The 20900-nt window shown below is 38.7% G+C and overlaps 1 protein-coding gene across 1 annotated transcript; it reads right to left on the bottom strand.

Annotated features, from left to right (window-relative positions):
• Positions 1-1416: 1416 nt before the first annotated feature.
• Positions 1417-20585, bottom strand: NDUFAF5 (NADH:ubiquinone oxidoreductase complex assembly factor 5). The gene is made up of 12 exons (XM_070956488.1): positions 20535-20585; positions 19533-19818; positions 17112-17152; positions 15237-15300; positions 14301-14348; positions 14103-14206; positions 13253-13292; positions 10851-11048; positions 6511-6571; positions 4634-4717; positions 2809-2891; positions 1417-2386 (listed from the first exon to the last, which is right to left on the bottom strand). Exons 2-12 carry the CDS (start codon positions 19779-19781, stop codon positions 2297-2299), a joined length of 1062 nt encoding a protein of 353 aa, XP_070812589.1. The 5' UTR covers positions 19782-19818; positions 20535-20585; the 3' UTR covers positions 1417-2296.
• Positions 20586-20900: the final 315 nt, after the last annotated feature.

Below are 20900 nucleotides of genomic sequence, written 5' to 3'. Positions count from 1 at the left end.
TGCTAATAGAAGACAGCAGTCAGAGTCTTCCACAGATCATTATCAGACTGTTATATTTCTTTCTAGTTCAATTAGTTCATAATCCTTAGCTCTTTGATGAACGCCAGGTCAACAGACTGAAATTAAGGACAAGAGAATGTAACCATAAAAACTGCACAATAATAGGCTGGGGTAATAGGAGTACTGAAATGTAGTTTTGAAAATGTAAAAAGAACAAATATTTAGGACATCTAAATGCTCAAATAAATTTTGCTTCAACTCTTTGAGTGTTTAGACACTTATTCTACTGTAAATGTTTCTTCTTTGTCTCCTTGTTCTAAGCTCAGTAGCATTAACTGGCATTCTGCACCATTAAGTTAAATACAATTGTTAGTAAACTATACAGGATAACTAAAAACTACAAGGGGGGGATTCACACAATATACTAACTTCCAGAACCCTTCCAATAAGTTTAGAACAAGGAATTTGAAGTTTGAATTGTTTATAGATTGTTTGTACACTTATATTAATTGAGCATTATTGTGAGAGAATGGAAACTCTAAACAAACAGCAATAGACACTCGGGACAAGTGTATGCAGTTGCATGTAGCCATTTGAGGTGTGATTGATTCATTCAGAGTTCAGCAATATGGCAACTTATATATTTTGAACAGCTGAAGAACTGCTTCGCTGAGTTCCTTCCTGCAAACTATTTAGCTCTTTCATATATCAGTTTCCCCATATCATTATGTGCTTTCATCTCCTCCACATTGGAAAAAAAATTATGGATTATACATCTGGAAGTATGAACAAGTCTGATCGATCACAATTTGCCATGCACACCAAAAGTGAAATGGACCTCCTTTTTAAGGCAAATTAAGACAACCCGTGATCTATTGGGTCATTATTTTAGATCAGAGGTCTTCAAACTTGGCAGCTTTAAGACTTGTGGACCCTGAATTCTACAGCCATCTATGCTGTAGTCTTAAAGTCGCCAAGTTTGAAGACCTGTTTTAGATACATTTTCTTCCCAATGCCTTCAGCCATGTACTACTTTCATTGGAAAATTCAAGGAAATATTTTTAGAGTTATATCTTCACTTGAAAATAGCTCCTTGTTGAACTGCATAGCATAAACATGAGGATTTATAAAATTTTATAAAATGTTTTATAAAATTTACCAAATTTCAATTGGCTGTTATGTGTTTTGGATTTTGGACACAATCAGTAAATTAAGAACATTTGAGGTACCTTGGTTCAAAAATTCTTGCTCTATGATGTACTGTTTCACCCAGTTAAAGGTTACAGACATGAGTTTGGTAGTATATAGATCAGTTCATTAGCTCTAACAAATTAGTTTTAACAAATGCAAAAAGTAGAATAAGAAATAGTGGTAGATCTTTGGATAATTTTGCTACAAGTCAGCATACATGCCCGACATAACTGTCTAATGCAGCATAAAAAACTTTTTTATTCTAGATAGTTGAGGAAAAAAATTGAAAGGAAATGGTTGCAACCAAGAAAACATCTGGATCTCTATTATTTTGGCTGGCATATGAATGTCACCAAGTTGGTAAGGTGGGTAAATGCCTCTGTGCATCATATTCCACAAGTGGCTCAAGTTAACAGATGTCATTGTGCAATAATAAATTCCTCTAACGATATCATAATGCCATGTGATGTCATGTGGCTTGTAATAGTTACCTATGGGACAACCATATAAATAGAAGCGTCTATTCCTTTATTCTTAGCATATGCCTACTGTATATCATTACATTTCATCTCAACTCTTCACTGGTGGGCCTTGGGATCCTGGCCAACAATCTAAGTCCTACAAGGATGTGGCCTGGCGTAGTGGAATTACATGGCTTTCCTTTCATCAAACAGCCCACCAGATAACAGAGGGCATATTATCTCACAGAAGGTACAAGAATTGCAGTCGTCAGAATTAGGCTTTCCAGGAATCATAAGCGCAACTATCAAGTCTCTTCTCCATCATTCATTTATTATTTTATTGAATAGCCGAACCTCTCATATTTTCACAGGCAGATAATATGTGTACAGAAATACACACTATCATTTCTCTGGATGTATCCAGATCAAATTGGCAATTTTACTATTATTATTTGCATATAAAAATATGCATATGGTAATAGTAAAATATAGCCACTGATAGGGTAAACAGGAATATAGTCCCCCTTTTTTTCCTAGGCAACGAAGTAGTTTTGGGGAAAACAATGTTGTTCATTTGTCAAAGTTAAATGATAACTGTTAAATATCCAACAGGCTATGTTCAAGTTGTATTACTGTATTTCATGTCAAAGATTTTTTTTGCCTGAAATAAGTTCATTTATTTTTCTCAGATCTCCAAATGATGCTGTTGCAGAACCTCTTTGTGCTGGTTGTGCCTGAAAAGGAGAAAGAAGTTGTCATTTTAAATATTAAGAACCAAGGAGCCTTGGTAGTACAGTGGTTTAATGCACCCTGTTATTAACACAGCTGCCTGCAATTACTGCAGGTTCGAATCTTACCAGGCTCAAGGTTGACTCAGCCTTCCATCCTTTCTAAGGTAGGTTAAATGAGGACCCAGTTTGTGGGGGCAATAAGCTGACTTTGTATAAATATACAAAAGGATGAAGGCTATTGCTTAACGCATTGTAAGCCGCCCTGAGTCTCCGGAGAAGGGCGGCATATAAATCAAATTAAAAAAAAAAAAAAAGTATTAGGTAAAATAATATGGTTTTAGTTTTTTTTTTTTTTAAGGTCAACTAAAAACCCTAATATACTCTTATTTAGCCATCCTATGTATTACATGGAAGGTAAATATTACCTGTGATTTGTGGAATTTCCATCCTATCATATAATATATCTGAAACGTTGCTGGTATTGTCCCATCATTATTTCCATACAATTCTGTAAAAAGAAATATTTTGCATTTATTTCATTGCAGCAGCAAGAAATACAGCAGAAACCTACCTAATCTATTATAAAATAAGTGATTTATATCCAATTCAAGGCAGCTTGATGCTTCAAATGTATTGGTTCAACTCCCCGTGCCAGCAAACTTATCAAATATAAGGAACTCTCAAAAGAGAACACAAGTGAATGTAATGGGGTTCATTGGAATCACACCAGCCCCCTTGGCCTAAATCCCTCTCCCTTTCCTGTCTCTGAGCTCAACACTGGTTCTGCTACCCAAATGGGACACTGATAACAATGGCAGTCTGTGAGAAGAATTAACAAAGAATGAAAACTTTATATCATAACTATATTTTACTGACTGTAGCTTTCCATTCTCTCTTTAGTATTAGGGCCAATGGATTACACATCTGTGCTGGAATGGTACATTCAATGGTGCTTAAAGATTTGTGAACCTTTTTGAATTTTCAATATTTTTGCATAAATGTGACTTAAAACCTGATTTGTTCACCACACAAGTCCTAAAGCTGATAAATAAAACCCTATTAAACAAATGGGTCAAAAATGTTTTATTTGCTCATTTATTTACTGAGGGAAATTATCCAAAGCTACATATTTGTGTGTGGTAAAAGAATGTGAGATGTTTTTACAGGTAGTCCTTAACTTACGACTAGTTTTTTAACGATGGTTTGAAGTCACGACAGCCTCAGACAAAGTGACTTACAACCTGTCCTCCAAGTTATGACTGTTACACCAACCCATGGTCATGTGATTGCAATTTGGGCACTTGAGAACTGGCTTGCATGTACAACAGCTGCAACAAGTTATGATCACACGTTCACAATTTGCAATCTTCCCAGCCAGCTTCTTACAAGCAAACTCAATTGGGGAAGCTGGATTTGCAACCATTAAAATGGTCGTAAAACCGTGTTCAGTCAGGTAGACTTGCTTAGAAACCACATTACTTAGTCATCAAAATTATGGTCTCCAATTGTGATAATTCAAGGACTGTATACTGCCCAAAGAGGTACTCCAGCTACAGAAAGCAAACTTTTTCACAAACTTTTAAGCACCACAGAAAAGATGGTGGGACAGAAAATTGCATGAAATGAGCAAGCTTGAAAATATAGAGTGACAAAATCTACCTCCATGTGATAAAGATGAGTTACTTCAGGGGTTCCCAACCTCCAGTCTGTGGCCTCGTGGTGGGCCGCAACCTGTTCGGAACTGAGTCGTGGAGGTAATGGGTGAATGCGTGTGTGAGAAGCTGCCTTTGTGAAAATGGAGTGTGGGGACAAAACCATCCCTCTCCCTCCCTCTCCCTCACCACTTCTGCTGGTCCACCAAGAAAGGTTGGAGGCCGCTGTATTACTTAATAGAAAGCTTGGAAAGAAAAAACCATACCACCGGAGGAAATCTTAATAAATAAAATTTTAGAGTGCGCAGAAATGTCAAAACTAACGAACGAGCTAAACAATGACGAGGAGTCTAAACACCGAGTAGTATCGGGAAAGTGGTATGAATGGTTAAATAATAGGATAAAATCATGATGTTAGGGTATGCTTATTATTGTGCTTATTACTTGCAACTTAAGCGTGTAGTATATCTGATATATATCTTGTAAATATGTACAAACACTGCACTGCTGATCTCAGTAGAGATCTGTTGTTTTTCTTTTTTAATTACAAAACCAATAAAGTATATTATAAAAAAAGAAAAGAAAAGAAAGCTCATACCCTTATATACTGCTGCAGCTGCCAACATGGTCGCTCTATGTATCATAGGTTTCCTGTTCCAACAGCAATTACTTTCTCCCATACCTAAAAACAGTTTTAGGCTTTAAAAGATACAGCACACACCATCAGTTGAATATTATTTCAGCAATATGAATAGGATCAGATGAGCGCAAATGTTTTAAAATAACACCAAAGATCTTATTTCTGCTTACTCAAAGACAAATTTATCCATCAACAATGAGATTAACATGCAGGACTGCAGCCCCAGTAAGTAGTCTTTAGCCCAAAAATCTCCTTATAAATTTATATACACTAAGATTAATGAACCCAATGAAAATTGGGACCTATACAAAATAAAAAATTAATATGATTTACCAGTAAACAATTTTCTATGAAAATGTCTTCAGAACACCTGCAGCATAAAACTTCCAATATATACATATACCTTCCTTCTACAACAGAACAATGCTTTATATGTCACCTGGGAGATAAACTCCGCTAAATTCAGTGGAATTTATTTCCAGCTAATTGTGCTTAAAACTGCAACCTATGTTTCTCTTTAATGTACAGATTAATCAAGACAGTTACAAGCCAGCTTGCAAGCATTTCCTTTAACTATTTAAGGGAAGAAAAGATGTAAGAATTCAGGGTGATTGAAAATTACTCTGGTGAATCAAGTCTAAGCAGAAATGAAAAGCTTTACTTGATGTATGGTGATAGCTCTGTTGTATATATATACATATACATATACATATACATATACATATACATATACATATACATATACATATACATATACATATACATACATACATACATACATATATATTAGCTTAAGTGGAACCAGCAAATTGGCCTTCAACAAATCTATAATTTAGACCCACAAAATGCCTATTGGAATGTATGGGTCATTGCTATGGCTTATTTATTTAAAAAAATCATTCTGGCACACCCTAGGTCAGACATCTTTTGAGGGAAGGGACAGCATATAGCTTTTTTCAACTGTTTCTAGAAGAAGGAAGGGGGTGCTAACAGTGCCATGGTGTGGTGCTGCAGGGTACAACTTTTGGGGAGCATACATCAGGGGTGGGTTCTACTTACCTTTACTACCATTTTGCAATGGGGCCATGTGTGCATACGCAGAAGCTTCTGCGCATGCGCAGAAGCTTCCCGATAACATCGGGGGTCAGAGCCTCCCACCGGTTTTACTACCGGTTCTATAGAACTGGTCAGAACCGGGGGCAACCCACCACTGGCACACATGCAATGCTGTGATGCCTGGAGAAAAGAAGCAGGACTTATCTCCCAATGATGCTTTTGTCATCTGACCCCCCCCTACCCCCTTCTCCTTTGCCATCCCCCTCCAGATATGGCCACAGGGTGGTTAGCTGGGAAAAAGGGAGTTGTGGCTTCTAAGAGATAAATTGTTACAATTCTCATTTTTAAAACCCTCCCCAAACTTGGAGGATGTCCAAAAATAATACCTACCCCCAAATTTAACCACTTTACTATTAATTTCTTTGGCATAATTTCAGAATTTACCATCTATTTTAAAAATGTGAGCATAGCATACAGAGGTTTTTGTTTTTTTCTTTGAATAAGTTAAACACAATATGCAGAACGGTATACTATCAATCTTAACAGGATATGAAAAAGTAGACTGCAAGGGTAAATTACATTATGCATCTCTAAGTCCTGAAATGTATATTACTTCTATATTTATATACTTTTCATTAATTTCTCCTGAAAGAGTATATTCATTCTCATTAATATACTTCACAGTTCAATAATAAAGTAATAAGCCCTAATTTATTTCTCCAAATGAAGTCAAATCACTTTGGTAGCTCACTGTTTTAAAAAAAAAACCTGGAACTTGCCTTGTAGATCAGCCATAATTTCAAACATTCCTGGATAGTTAACTTGGATTTCATCTGAATCCTGGAAATAGTAAATAGATTTTTGACAATCCCCAGAACAAAACGTATGAACTTTAAAAATGGGACTTTAGAAATAAATAAATGAGGTCAAATCCAATATTGCTAATTGAGTTTTTTCCATCCTACATACCGCTGCATATCATAAAATACTTTTTTAAAAATTGAACTGGAGCAGCACCTATCAATAAAATACTAACATTGCACATTGACAGAAGAATAATCTGTTTGGATATGAAAAAAACTACAACAAACCCCACAAATGATAGTTTTACTCCAGGTTATATAGAAAGTGTAGTAGTCCAGCAAGCTAGTTAAACAGAAACCTGAGGCACTAGCTAGGAGAGAGACGCTGGTCTTATGTACCACGCTAAGCCTTATCATGGTTTGATTGGCTACTGTGATTTGTAAATCAAAGACTGGGATTTGGTGTTGTGTGTAAACTTGGACAACGTAGTTCATTTGACAAGCTATGGCTTATTGAAATGTGATGCTACAATCATCTCCTCCCCTGGTTTCTTTCATCCCCGAGACTGTAAGGTTAGGAGACTTCAAACCAACTTCCCCTCTGCTAGGGACTTGAAGCAGCTCAGAAGTTCATAACCACAAAAACAACTACAGGCCTGACCAACTTATTAAGAGCCTGGTGTACATGAAAGGTCACGGAATATATTTAGTTTCTAATGTGTGCAGACACAAATTAATTGGAAAATATGGGGGGTTGGGTGTTTGTTAAATTTTACCACCTCTCACAGAGGATATTTTCTTATTATCATTTCTATTTGTATGCTGCCCAATTCCCAACAATTCTAGGCAATTACAATAAAAATGTTTTAAAAACATTTTGTGTGTTTATTTTAAAGGCAAACAAAACAATTACAGTTGCAAGAAAAAGTATGTGAACCCCTTGGGATTACGTGGAGTTTTGCATGAATTGGTCATAAAATGTGCTCTGAACTTCATCTAAGTCACAACAATAGAAAAACACAGTCTGCTTAAAATAATACTACACAAACATTAGATGTTGCCGTGGTTTAATTGAACATAACATGTAAACATTCACAGTGCAGGGAGGAAAAAGTATGTGAATCTTTGGACTTAATAACTGGTTGACCCTCCTTTGGCAGCAATAACCTCAACCAAACGTTTCCTGTAGTTGCAGATCAGACCTGCACAACGATCTGGAGTAATTTTGGACCACTCCTCTTCACAAAACTGTTTCAGTGTAGCAATATTCTTGGGTTGTCTGGTGTGAATCACTCTCTTAAGGTCATGCCACAGCATTTCAATCGGGTTGAGGTCAGGACTCTGACTGGGCCACTCCAGAAGGCGTATTCTGTGCTGTTGAAGCCATTTTTTTTGTTGAATTACTTGTATGCTTTGGATCATTGTCCTGTTGCATCACCCATCCTCTGTGGAGCTTCAGTTGGCAGACAGATGGTCGTACGTTTTCCTGCAAAATGTCTTGATAAACTCTGGAATTCATTTTCCCATCAATGACAACAATCCGTCCAGGCCCTGAAGCCGCAAAGCAGCCCCAAACCATGATGCTCCCTCTGCCATGTTTTACAGTGGGGAATGAGGTTTTGATGTTGGTGTGCTGTGCCTTTTTTTCTCTACACATAGTGTTGTGTGTTCTTCCCAAACAACTCAATTTTGGTTTCATCTGTCCACAGTATATTTTGTCAGTAGTGCTGTGGGACATCCAGGTGCTTTTTTGCAAACTTCAAACGTGTTGCAATATTTTTTTTTGGACAGCAATGGCTTCCTCCGTGGTGTCCTCCCACGTACTCCATTCTTGTTTAATGTTTTCCTTATTGTAGATGTGTCAACAAAAATGTTAGCATGTGCCAGAGATTTCTGTAGGTCTTTAGCTGACACTCTAGGATTCTTCTTTACTCATGAAGCATTCTGCGCTGTGCTCTTGCAGTCATTTTTACAGGACGACCATGCCTAGAGAGAGTAGCAACAGTGCTAAACTTTCTCCATTTGTAGACAATCTGTCTTACCGTGGACACATGAACATCAAGGCTTTTGGAGATACTTTTGTAACCCTTTCCAGGTTCATGCAAGTCAACAATTCTTGATCGTAGGTCTTCTGAGAGTGCTTTTCTGCGAGGCATGGTTCACATCAGACAGTGCTTCTTGAAACCAGTAAACTCAAAACAGGTGTGTGTTTTTAAAGGCAGGACAGCTGTCAGCAACACATCCAATATCATCACACTGATTGGAGTCAAGGCTGGCTCACTCCTGGCTCGTTAGCTCTTGGAGAAGTCATTAGGCTAGGGGCTCACATACTTTTTCCTCCCTGCACTGTGAATGTTTACGTGCTGTGTTCAATTAAACCATGGCAACATCTAATGTTTGTGTAGTATTATTTTAAGCAGACTGTGTTTTTCTATTGTTGTGACTTAGATGAAGTTCAGAGCACATTTTATGACCAATTCATGCAAAACTCCACGTAATCCCAAGGGGTTCACATACTTTTTCTTGCAACTGTATACACAGTAAAGATGGCAAGGATGACAAAAACAGATGGGAACAATTTGAAAACAAATCGACACAATGCAAAAGGGTGGTTTCACTCACCCTCACCAGTCAGATTACTCTCTGACTGCCATGGAATTTTACAGCGTGATCCCACTTTCTCCAGTGGGGAAAGATGGGTCAGAGGACATTTACGGAATCTCCTAAGAGTCTGGTATGCAGTTTGATTATGATCACCCATTGGATCAATGGGTCATGTAGAGGGCTGGACTAAATTACACTGAGGCAACCTCTCTCTGCCTGGAGATCCACTGTAGTTTCTTGTTTTACTGAGGAGATGAGAGATATGAAGTGATTGAGAAGATACCTGAACACAGCTGGAAGGCCCATCTCAGGTCTGATTGGACACTGATATAAGCTCATGTTTAGCAGCAAAACCAAAATATGTTGCCATCCTACTGCTAACTTGTTCCTTTCTCAAGAATGTTTGACAAGACTGGCACCTGAAGGGTTGTTGTGAAGAATCAGCATTAAAACTGCTTAGATTTAACAGGAGCTAGACTTCACCTGGACTAACACAATGAAAAATTGTGGGATGTCGTCCTGTGATCTGGAATCATTATGGGTTTGTGAGTTCCAAGGAAGTAGATAGAACCCTCTGCAGTGCCAGTCTCACCACTTCTTATCTGTTCCTGATAACTGGCTAAGGTTTCCTGTAAAATGGCGGGAAGTTGGATTGAAGCAGTAATAAGTCCTTCCTTGAGGGAAGGATTGTTTCCCTCATCTCTGAAAAAGTCTGTAGTGTGCCATCGACTTAATAAACATTTATTCCAGTCAACTATTTTAGACTTTAGATCCATCCCCAACCTTCCTTTTTAAAGAAATGTATGTGTGTGTGGGGGGGGGGGGGGGAACATGCTTCTACACAGATCCTTGACAGTCTGGTGTCAGGTCAGGATACACCACAGAAATTGTATTGATCATGCTTGGTGGTGTCTGAGGTTGGGGAAGCACAATCCTCATTGATTTCTTTTGGTACCATTGATCATATTGGAATATCCCTGAATGACTGGAAAGGGGGGCATTCAACTACTTTGGTTAAATGAACAGGATAGGGAAACTTGAACAATCTGAGACTTCGAAGTCCTTCTGCTAAAATCCAGGAGACTTCAGCAGGTAAAAGCTCTTCTTCCTCAGATCTAGATCCATGGAGAAGCCTATCAGAGATCCACACTGAGGTTCAGCCAAATCTCTATAGATCTCTATAGATCAATTGCCAAAGTTAAGTACAGGTAGTCTTCGACTTAGAACAGTTCATTTAGTGACTGTTCAAAGTTACAACGTCATTGAAAAAAGTGACTACTGAACGTCACTTTTCATACTTTCACGTTTCCACTTATGACTGTTGCAGCATCCTCACGGTCATGTGATCAAAATTCAGATTTTTGGCAACTGTCATATTTAAAACCGTTGCAATGTCCCAGGGGATCATGCGATCAGTTTTTGTTACTTTCTGACAAACAAAATTAATGGGGAAGCCAGATACACTTAACATAACCATGTTATGTAATAACCATGTAATAACCATGTTATTAACAACTGCAGTGATTCACTTAACAAATGTCTTATTTAATATCAGAAATTTTGGGCTCAATTATGGTCTGGTTCCTATGTCTGCTTGACATAAGGCATACACTACAACTTAAAAATTTCTTTCAGTCAAAGCAAGATAACAAGTAGTGATTAACATCTGTTGTAGTTTTCTGGAATGTTCCTTTCTTGTAATGGATAATTACCACTGTCAGTGTGTTGAAGCCAGCTCTTCCCAGTAGATGTCCTAGATCACTCACAGCTGTAAAAGGAGACACATGTGGAGAAAATCCACCTTCTCTTTCTAGTTCTGCTAGTTGCAAAGAGCAGCGAAGCTCAAAGAGTGTGTCACCCCCAAACATAGAACCAATAAATACTCCATCAGGTTTAAGAACTCGGTGCACCTAAAATAAATCATAATTAAACCAGGCATTAATAAAGCTCTAATATATCCTTATCTACATTTTGATGGTAAGGTCTTACTTCAGAGTAAACACCACCAATCTCATAGTAATGCAGCATGCCACTGAAAGTCACTGTACAATGCTTGGACCTACTTCATTCTTAAATTCCACAAAATCTCATTGGACATGTAACACAAGAAATATTTAACCAATGCATTTGCAGAAATTAGTAGAATTGGAAGGGGCCATCCAGTTTGATCTAGGGATCCAAATTAATATATCTCAATAGTTATGAAAAGTATTATATGTGGTAAGTTCATCAATGAATTGCCCCCAAACATCTGGATCAATATTCTAATTCAGAAATGAGCAATCTTTTTGGCTCTGAAAATTATATGTAGAAGCAGCTACAAGTCAGGGCTATATACCGTATCAATAATATACCCACACATCAGGGGTGAAATCCAGCAGGTTCTGACAGGTTCTGGAGAACCGGTAGTGGATATTTTGAGTAGTTCGGAGAACTGGCAAATACCACCTCTGACTGGTCCCAGAGTGGGGTGGGAATGGAAATTTTGCAATATCCTTCCCCTGGAGTGGAGTGGGAATGGAGATTTTGCAGTATCCTTCCCCTGCCATGCCCACCAGCCACGCCACGCCACGCCACACCCAAGCCACGCCCACAGAACCAGTAGTAAAAAAATTTGGATTTCACCACTGCCACACATGTATATGCATACAAAAAGAGGTGTCCCCCAAAACAGACAGCAGACTCCTTTTCAAATGAGAAATAAATATCTGGGTGGGACTCCTGGCAGAAAAGCTTTTAACTTTTGTATCCAATGATCTCACTTCAGCCAAGGGTTTCTAGTACCAACAGTACTTAGACTTATATACTGCTCCACAATGTTTTACAACAGTCTCTGAGCGATTTGTAACATCACCATATTGCCCCCAACAATCAGAGTCCTCATTTTACCGACCCTGGAAGGATGGAAAGTTGAGTCAACCTTGAGCTGGTCAGGATCAAACTCTTGGCAGTAGGCAGAGTCAGCCTGCAATACTGTATTCTAACCAGTGCACCACCAAAGCTCCAATGTTATTATTCACAGGGAAAAAGCACAAACCTTGAGACAGGATGGGAGAGTAAGAAAGGAATAAAAAAAAATTGCACTTCTGTTGTTGTTGCTGCTGCTAGTAGCTGTCAGAAGAGCAATCTTTTCCTTCCCTTCTGGTAATCAATTGGTAGCAAAGAAAAGAATGTGGGCCATCTGGGTTGTATAGAGTGATTATGGTTACATGTGGGTTATGGACTTATGACTGTTTGTTTGAAATGACAATCTTGAAAAAGTGACCTACAAACTGTCCTTGAAGTTACAACTGTCATACTATACCTGTGGACATGTGATTGCAATTTGGATGCTTGACAACCGGCTTACATTTCTGATGGTTGTAGTGTCTTGTGGTCATGTAACCACAATTTGCAACCTTTCCAGTCGGATCCAACAAGCAAATTCAATTAGGGAAGCCGGATTCGCTTAATGATTCACTTAGCAACCATGTGATTCACTTAACAACTGCGGTGATTTGCTTAACAACCATGGTAAAAATGGTTGTAAAATCAAATCTGAACACGATTACTTGCTTATCGACTGCATTGCTTAGTAACTGAAATTCTGGTCCCAATTGTAGTTGTAAGTCAAGGACTATGTGTATAGAAAGTAAGATCTGTATCAAAATATTATAGGTCAACCTGATTTCTGTTGGAAATAAGCTCAAGGAGGCTACTTTATTCCACCCCTTTCTGTTTTTCTTTGCTTTTGTCAACTCACACTCAATGTATCATTATTGAGTGAATAGCATAATCAGCTATTAGCCATACACAATTCTTGCTGAGTTTAGGAAGCTTGCTTTGACAATTTTGTTGTTGCTTTAGGAATACACTGATGTAGTTTCCTTGGTAACTGTAAGGATGTAGCTTATTACTGCCACCTTCTGGGATGTCATTTCAACCTCTCAGTCTAGTCCCCAGACTTCTTGTCCCTCTCTCATCACAGAACTAACTGGGCCTGAACCAGCTTAGCTTCTAAGCCCAAGTAAGGTCAGTCAGGAGCTGCCATCTACCTGCTAAAACGATAGTTAAGATGAAGTGTTATTGTCTCCATTATATCAATAGGTTATAGGGAGGGGACAGGTGTACTTACTTCATGCAAGGCTTTGGGAAGATCATTGACCCAATGCAAACTAAAAAGTAAATACAATAGAAAGCAAGTTAATAAAAGGCAAAAAAACCACTATCTCACCAGTGTAAATTTTAGATGGCAAACTCAGACTGGCATATTGGCACAAGAAAAATATACCACACGAGAGCTGCATTTACATAATATACCAAGAGAATGACCTTAAGTAACATAAACACAAATGGCATCATTTCTGATGTGCATTTCACCCGAAATTTCAGTTTCACTGTAGTGTGCAAATTCAAAACAGACTCCATCTTGGATCCCTTTAACTTAAATTCATAGTGATGTAGAGACTAGTATTCAAACTTTCCTCATTTTTTACTGCAGATAACACACCACACTTCCTAAAACAGTGTTCTGGAAAGGCTGCAGGAGTACATGTAATAGTCAATTTTCTTTATATTAATCTTCTGGCCTCTCAATTATAAATTACACTCGCCAAACTTGTTCTTGTAGCAGGCCAGATATTGTAGAAGAGAGGCTGAGCCGAAGGGAGGGGTCAAACGCGTCATCAGTCATGAGTCCCTGCGCCCCCACAAGAGATCTAAGTTCAGCCTACCTTGAATTCCTTAACTCCCACTTATTTCCTTTGACCACTAATAGTTCAGATTCTTGTTGAGGGCTTAAGCTTGCAATGAATCTTTATACTCATTTGAACTGCCTGAATCTCTTGATTTTCTCGGTGCTTGACAGATATTATACTAACACACAAAACTGCAACCTCAGGAACAGTTTTAGAACCTAAAGCTCCCAATTACAAAAATCACTATTCTCATTATAAATGGTCTACTTTAATTCAATTGTTAATTACCTCAGACTGCTGACAATAAGGTTAAATGTGTTTTCTTTGAAAGGAAGAAATTCTTCATCCGCTATGATATTGACTCTTGGTATTTCTGAATCTATTGTGTTCTTCTAAATCGGATTAGAAGAAAAATAATTTAGGTTACGAAAATTCAACTTTTCCGTAGCATGAGTTAATATCTGATAAACAGCATGCAAATCTTACCAGAGCATTTTCAGCGACATCTGATTGAAAAAGCCTTTCAACAACATCCTAAGAGAAAAATAGGTGATAAATAATTTACAGTTATTTTATTGATTTTATTTAGGAAACTTAGTTAAGTTTGTTTGACTAGCCAGAAGAAAAATAAGAGTTGTATGTGATAAGGCTGTTTCTTCGCTAAAGGATAATATTGTATATATGTGCCATTAAACTATTTATTTGCGTTCGTTATTTTGTTAAAATAATACTTCTGAAACATTGCCTTTTAAATAATTGATCTATGGAACTACAGTCACTCGTCTAAAACTACCTAAAAACATTTTGGAAAAGCAGGTATTTGGGGAATCAAAACATGCTCAAAACTACAGACCTCTATTTTTTTATCTGAGGAAAGCCATTTTAATTAGCTGACAGAGGCTTCTGATCAGACACAGAAAAGAAAACACTATTAGGATTCTCTGCCCACCCCAGAAAACCCCACGTATTGTAAGTAATGACAATTAATTCCAATCTTCTGCATAATTACTTAAAAATCCAATTGAACCAATGAGGCTTACTTTTTTGTGACCATACAGTATATCAAAAAGCTGAGACTATAAGACACAAAATGATTAAACAGGAGTGGCATTTGTTACATCTTATTTTGAGCATGCAACAAATTGCTTAGTTCAGTTGTCTGATTCAAATTGACAAGGTTAGGGAGGTTCCCACAACATATTAAGTCCTAATGTGATCTGTCTAGCTGCAGCTTCATGCGTTGTAGAAACCCAAGCATTCTGGTTTTTAACCCATGGTTTATTATTTTGATGTATTGTGTAAATCAGCCAAATGTGATTTCAATAGAAGAGAATATTGTTATTTATTAAGCAATCCACAATCTAACAGGTTGTACTGCATGAATAAAACCAAACTGCAAAAAAAAAAAAAAAAGCCTAATACCTTGTTTAAATGCTGAGCAATGTAGCTTCGCCCACACCCAAGGTCCAAGGCAAGGGGAAATGTCCTTAAGAATGAAAAATAGAATAGGATTAAGGTGCAAAATTGCAAATCGATCATCTACTTTAACCTAAATTTCAAAGATGTATTGCCTCATTGAAGAAGGCTGATATACAGCTTAATCTGATAGCTGCAGCAAATGGAAAACAGAATGCTTCTTTCACTGCAGAGAACCTTTCTGCTTTTAGGATTATTACAAGATTTTAAATTTTCTCTAAAACTATATTAAGCATATTTTAGGGCTTATACTATGGTTCTGTTTCCTGGTTGAAAAGTGTGAGAATATTTCCCACATTTGGGTTACTGCGATTGGTGAAGATTTCCAGAATCCCAAAACCAGGTATGGCATGCAACGGGAGGTTTCAGATTTACCCAGTTTTGTTCGATATGCAGAGTGAAAACAGTGAGTAGTACTTACAGTGAGATCTGAGCTTCAGGTAAGTCAGGGGTCAGCAACCTTAAACACTCAAAGAACCACAAAGGTCCTAACCGGAAGCCCCCCATTCAGTTCTGGAGCCAACCAGAAGTCTGGTTCCTCCACGATATAGTCTCCTCCTAGCGCGGCGGCGTTTTTTCCTCTGCCGACCGGGAGCTGCGGCAGAGGGATGAAAGAGCCACATGCAGCTCCAGAGACACAGGTTGCCAACCCCTGATCTAAGTTGTATGAATAGACAGAGATTCCAATTAAATAGAAACACGGACAGAAGTGTATTTTGTCATATCTCTACTCAACAACCTGAGCCAGCACTATTTTTATAGGAAAGGGGATGTGAGGTTTTATGACTTCAATCAAACATGCCAACATGGTTTTACAGTTCTTTTCAGCTTCATGAGCATCAAAACGTTTTTTTGGTGGATTAGATCTCTTTTGATGGGGGCATGATTCACTTCTACAATCCTGTGTTAAGAAGACTATGTTCTGGGAGTGGTAAGCAAAGTGTGTAAATGTATAAGAAAAGTGCCTCAAATCCACACCCGGTTGACTCAACTGAGTCAAATGAGCTGATTATTCTAGAATTTCACATAATTTTAAAACATTGCCTCAGTATTTACAATACAGGCTTGAGACAGTGCATGTTTGTGCTGTATGCTGTTTGTTTAATCAGAATCTTTTTATTTTACAGCTCTGATTGTACTATAGGTCACAATATTTCAAGATTATAGATAATACTAAAGAGTTCATAATTTTTTTTCTCCTGTTCCCATATCCGCAAATAGATCTGTCTCAGGTTTCAATTTTGTGGGTTTCAATTTTTTTTACTACCGGTTCTGTGGGTGTGGCTTAGTGGGTGTGGCATGTCTTAGTGGGTGTGGCATGTCTTAGTGGGCGTGGCAGGGGAAGGATACTGTAAAATCTCCATTTCCACCCCACTCCAGGGGAACATTACTGCAAAATCCCCATTTCCTCCCGATCAGCTGGGACTTGGAAGGCAGAGAAAAGATGGGCCAGGGCCAGTCAGAATTTTTACTACCGGTTCTCCGATCTACTCAAAATTTCCACTACCAGTTCTCCAGAACTGGTCAGAACCTGTTGAAACCCACCTCTGATCTGTCTACCATTTAAGGGGTGGGGCTTTAAGGTAGGTAAGGGATATCTGACCAGGCTTCTGTTCAGAGAAAGACAGAGCAACCTAGTCACATCTGCTTCATAGATCAGAATGCCATTGTCCTCATTTTCAATACTGACAAGATAAAATGTAAAGAAGTTCAAGTAACAAACTAAATAGAATAATTTTACATTATACATATAAATAAAATTTATATTATACAGACAAGTCACCTCATTTTGTAGAGAAAAAACACAAGGTAAAATCTTACTTGGCTATGTCAAACACACGATCGGCCATCCTACCACCAACCTAGCATGCAGAAAAAAAATATCTATTAGAAGATAGACACTGCCACTGATAGAGGCTTTCAAGAGGAGACTGGACAGCCATTTGTCGGTATAGCTCTTCTGCTCGAGCAGAGAGTGGGACTAGATGACCTCCGAGGTCCCTTCCAATTTTGTTATTCTATATTCTGTATTCTAGTTTTGCTATATTTTTTGCAATCTTAATATTTGGCATAGGATTTGGGGAAAATGTTGAAACTATTACAGAATTCCCACTTTGGGCCAAGTCACAGCATTAGTGCTACTAGAAGTACACTGTAATAATCCAGATGACCATTAGAGCTAATATTTTCTATTCTTTGCTGCCATCATGTGGTCTAAAAAAGGTTTGCATCCTAGTTCTGATAATTCTAATAATGGAAATGGTCCATAGTATAGTGCAGTTGTGGCAAATCTTTTTGCCGTCGTGTGCCAAAAGCGGGGGAAGTTCAAGGGGGTTGCATGCGTGCGTGCCCATACTCATAATGCAATGCCCCCTGCCGCCCGTGCATGCGCGCAGAATCCCCCCACCCCCCACATCCTGTTTTGGGCCTAGCAGGCCTCCCTCAAGCCTCTGGAGGCCAGAAACGGCCCATTTCCGGACTTCCGTTAGGCCCGTTATTTGCCCTCCCCAGACTCCAGAAGCTTTCCTGGAGTCTGGGAGGGCGAAAACCAAAAATCAGCTGGCCAGTGCGCGTGCATGCGCATTGGAGGTGACCTAGGGCAATGGCTCATGTGCCCTGAGAGATGCTCCGTGTGCCACCTGCGGCATGCGTGCCGTAGGTTCGCCAACATGGGTATAGTGGTACCTTGGTACTCAATTGCTTTGAAATTAATCAAATTTGGTACTCAATGCATTTTGAAACTAAAATTTTGTTTTAGTACTCTTCATTTTTTTGGTATTCAACACACAAGCTAGAATTTGTCAGTGTCGGCTACTTTGAGACTCACTACATTATTCCTTATGGGAAAAAGTTGTTTGGTACTCATAGTTTTTGGTTCTCACCGTGGCTCCCAGAACTAATTAACGATGTGTACTAAGGTACCACTGCACTTACTATGTTGCATGAATTCACACCAGCAGTTTTGTTAAATTGTAAATCATGAATTTAGTTTTAATGCAATGTGTGAATAATCGGACTGCAATTTACTCAACAACATATCAAGGATGAACAAATTGTGGCATCTAAACAAATAAATCGCAATTTATAAACATTTTTGGTATCAGTTTATTAATTTTAAGGTATCTTTTGTTTTTTTGTGGCATTGTGTGTTTTTTAGTGTCATCAATACTTTGAGTTAGTGTTGACTCATGGCAATTGCCTGTAGTTTTTTTGGCAAGGCTTTTCAGAAGTGGTTTGCCTTTGCCTCTTTCCTGGGGCTAAGCGTGAATGACTGGCCCAAGGTTAGCCAGCTGGCCTTGTTTCTAAGACAGCAATAGAAATCAAAGTCCCCAGGTTTCTAGCCTGACGCCTTAACCAACTGTAAGTAATTCTTGCTTTACATCTACAATGGGGACCAGTCTCTCTGTTGCTAAGCAAAGCCGTTGAGTTGTGCCCAATTTTACTATTTTGCCTTGATTGTTAAATGAATTATAAATACACAGCAGCTGCCAAGCTCCTGAATTTTAATCACATGACTTTGGGAATGGTGATATGGTCATCTCATCTATCACTTTTTTCATCATCTCATCTATCACTTTGTAACTTTGAATGGTCACTAAACAAATGCTTGTAAGTCAAGGACTACCTGTTTAGGACACTGCCTACTTTTTTTCTTCTTCTTCATTTTAAGGTTACACAAAACTAAAGAGTTGCTTTTGTAGATCAAAAGTGTTGACATCTCGTGTACATCTCAATCACCAAAGGAAGGTCAAAATCAAAACGACCTTGAATCTAACCCCAGCAATTTACTTACTTAACTCTATGGGGGTAATTAACCAAGACAGAGAATTGGTATTCAAAATGTTCAAAAATGTCCCAAACTAAATCGGCAATGTCAGAATAGTCAAGACAAGTTTATACAGACAAAAAAAAAATGGCTAAAAGACAATATGAAATGAAAATAGGCTAAAAGGTTTGCTCAGGCTCCACATATATCTCCAGCAATGTATCATCATATAAGGTTTTGAAGACATGCCTTTCATTACAATATAATGTATTCTTTACTGCCAGAAGGATCTTAACAATATTGGATGTTTTTTTTTTAAAAAAAGGCACAGGATGCAATCTCGGCAATACAATACAATGCAACGGAGGCTAGATTGCTTGGGACTTTTCTGTGACAACAGAACCGTTAAGTATTTTCAATACTTTCCAAGCAAGAATAAGGAGAGCCTCTCCTCTCCTTCGCCCCTTCGCCTCTACCTCTTCCCGCAGGTACTCGCAGCGCTCCGCGTGAGGCTGCCCGGCTGCCCAATTCTTTTGCTTTCTCTTCATCTGCCGGTCGAAAGGGCTGAGGGCTCCAGGGCCCGTGGCGGGACGGGATCCCACAGCCGCGGGCGCCGAAGGGGCGAAGCGGCGGCGGAACCAGAGCCCGCCTGGTGTGCCTCCTCTCGCCGTGGCTGACTGCAGACGGCAAAGGCACGATGCCCGCAGAAACGCCTTCGCTTCCATTGCTCCGCCGCCGCCAGCTTTGCAAAGACTGCTAGAGCTAGAAAAGAGAGAGCAACAAACGCCTGTTGGGTTCGCAATATCCGCCTGCGTCGAGCTCAGGTCACTTCTGCACGCTTAGCTTGGAAGATAGAGGGGGCGGGCAAAACTATTTGAAATGAATGGGAGGAGAGGGTTGTATATTTTAGTAGTGGAAACAGTCGTGTTTGTTTGTTTTTTAAAATATATCTGAAAGGGAAGTTTCTTAACTTAGGGGGCTGGACTAGAAGACCTCCAAGGACCCTTCCAACTTATTCTATTCTAAAAGTAACGATAGACCCAGTTTGAATTGCTTGAAAAGGAGAGTTGGGGAAAGCATAATAAACCCTCACTCCTGAACGCACCCCACCAGCTTCTTTTTATGGCTTTAGGCTATTTCAGTCCACTGTGATGATCCTTTGAAAAGTAGAGAGAGGCTAAAATCAATGCACTTGAATAGAAGTTGGCGCAAGATTGCTATGTCGTGTACAAGCTTTCTTGACTCAGCAAGTCGATTAAAATTCGGAAAGGACGAGAAGCAATTGGGGAGAAAAAAGCAGTAAGTGTCTGTATCAGCTACAGACAGGGTTTATCTAAAGTTTAGGGTTTAGATTCTAAACCATTATGTGCAAAACCAACCGATTGGTTTATTCAATAAACCATAAACAAGGGTTTAGTATGAAGTGTGAAATCAATCCTAGCCTGCTTTTGCAGGACACCCAGAACCACCCAACTAACCTTCCCTCTGGCTTCTAGGAAGAATATTAGTTTGCAATTTCTGCTGACTTGCACCCTAAGGAAATAATACAAATAACAGAATAACATTAAAAACGACTTAGAATATTATTTACACATTTAATGCATCCCAGCTATTGAACAAAGCCAATTGCTAGGATTCAGCAACAGCCTGAAATATAAACAGTTCTCATTGGCTCTGTTTACATGACATATTGAGCTTCAAGTTACCCAATCACAATTTATAGAGGCATGCAAATTCAGTGTAAGAAAACTAAATTGTGATTGCCTAAGGCTTCTCTTTCAGCCTCATTGTAGTTAAAATATTGGAGCGCTGCATCTCTGAGCTCCAACATGAATGGTGAAATG

The sequence above is a fragment of the Pituophis catenifer genome, unplaced genomic scaffold (assembly GCF_029215685.1).
Source record: "Pituophis catenifer annectens isolate HBS135680 unplaced genomic scaffold, rPitCat1.0.hap2 SCAF_1, whole genome shotgun sequence".
Classification (NCBI taxonomy): Eukaryota; Metazoa; Chordata; class Lepidosauria; order Squamata; family Colubridae; genus Pituophis; species Pituophis catenifer.
The sequence above is the reverse complement of the archived record's forward strand: the minus strand, read 5'-3'. Positions and strand labels throughout refer to the sequence as shown.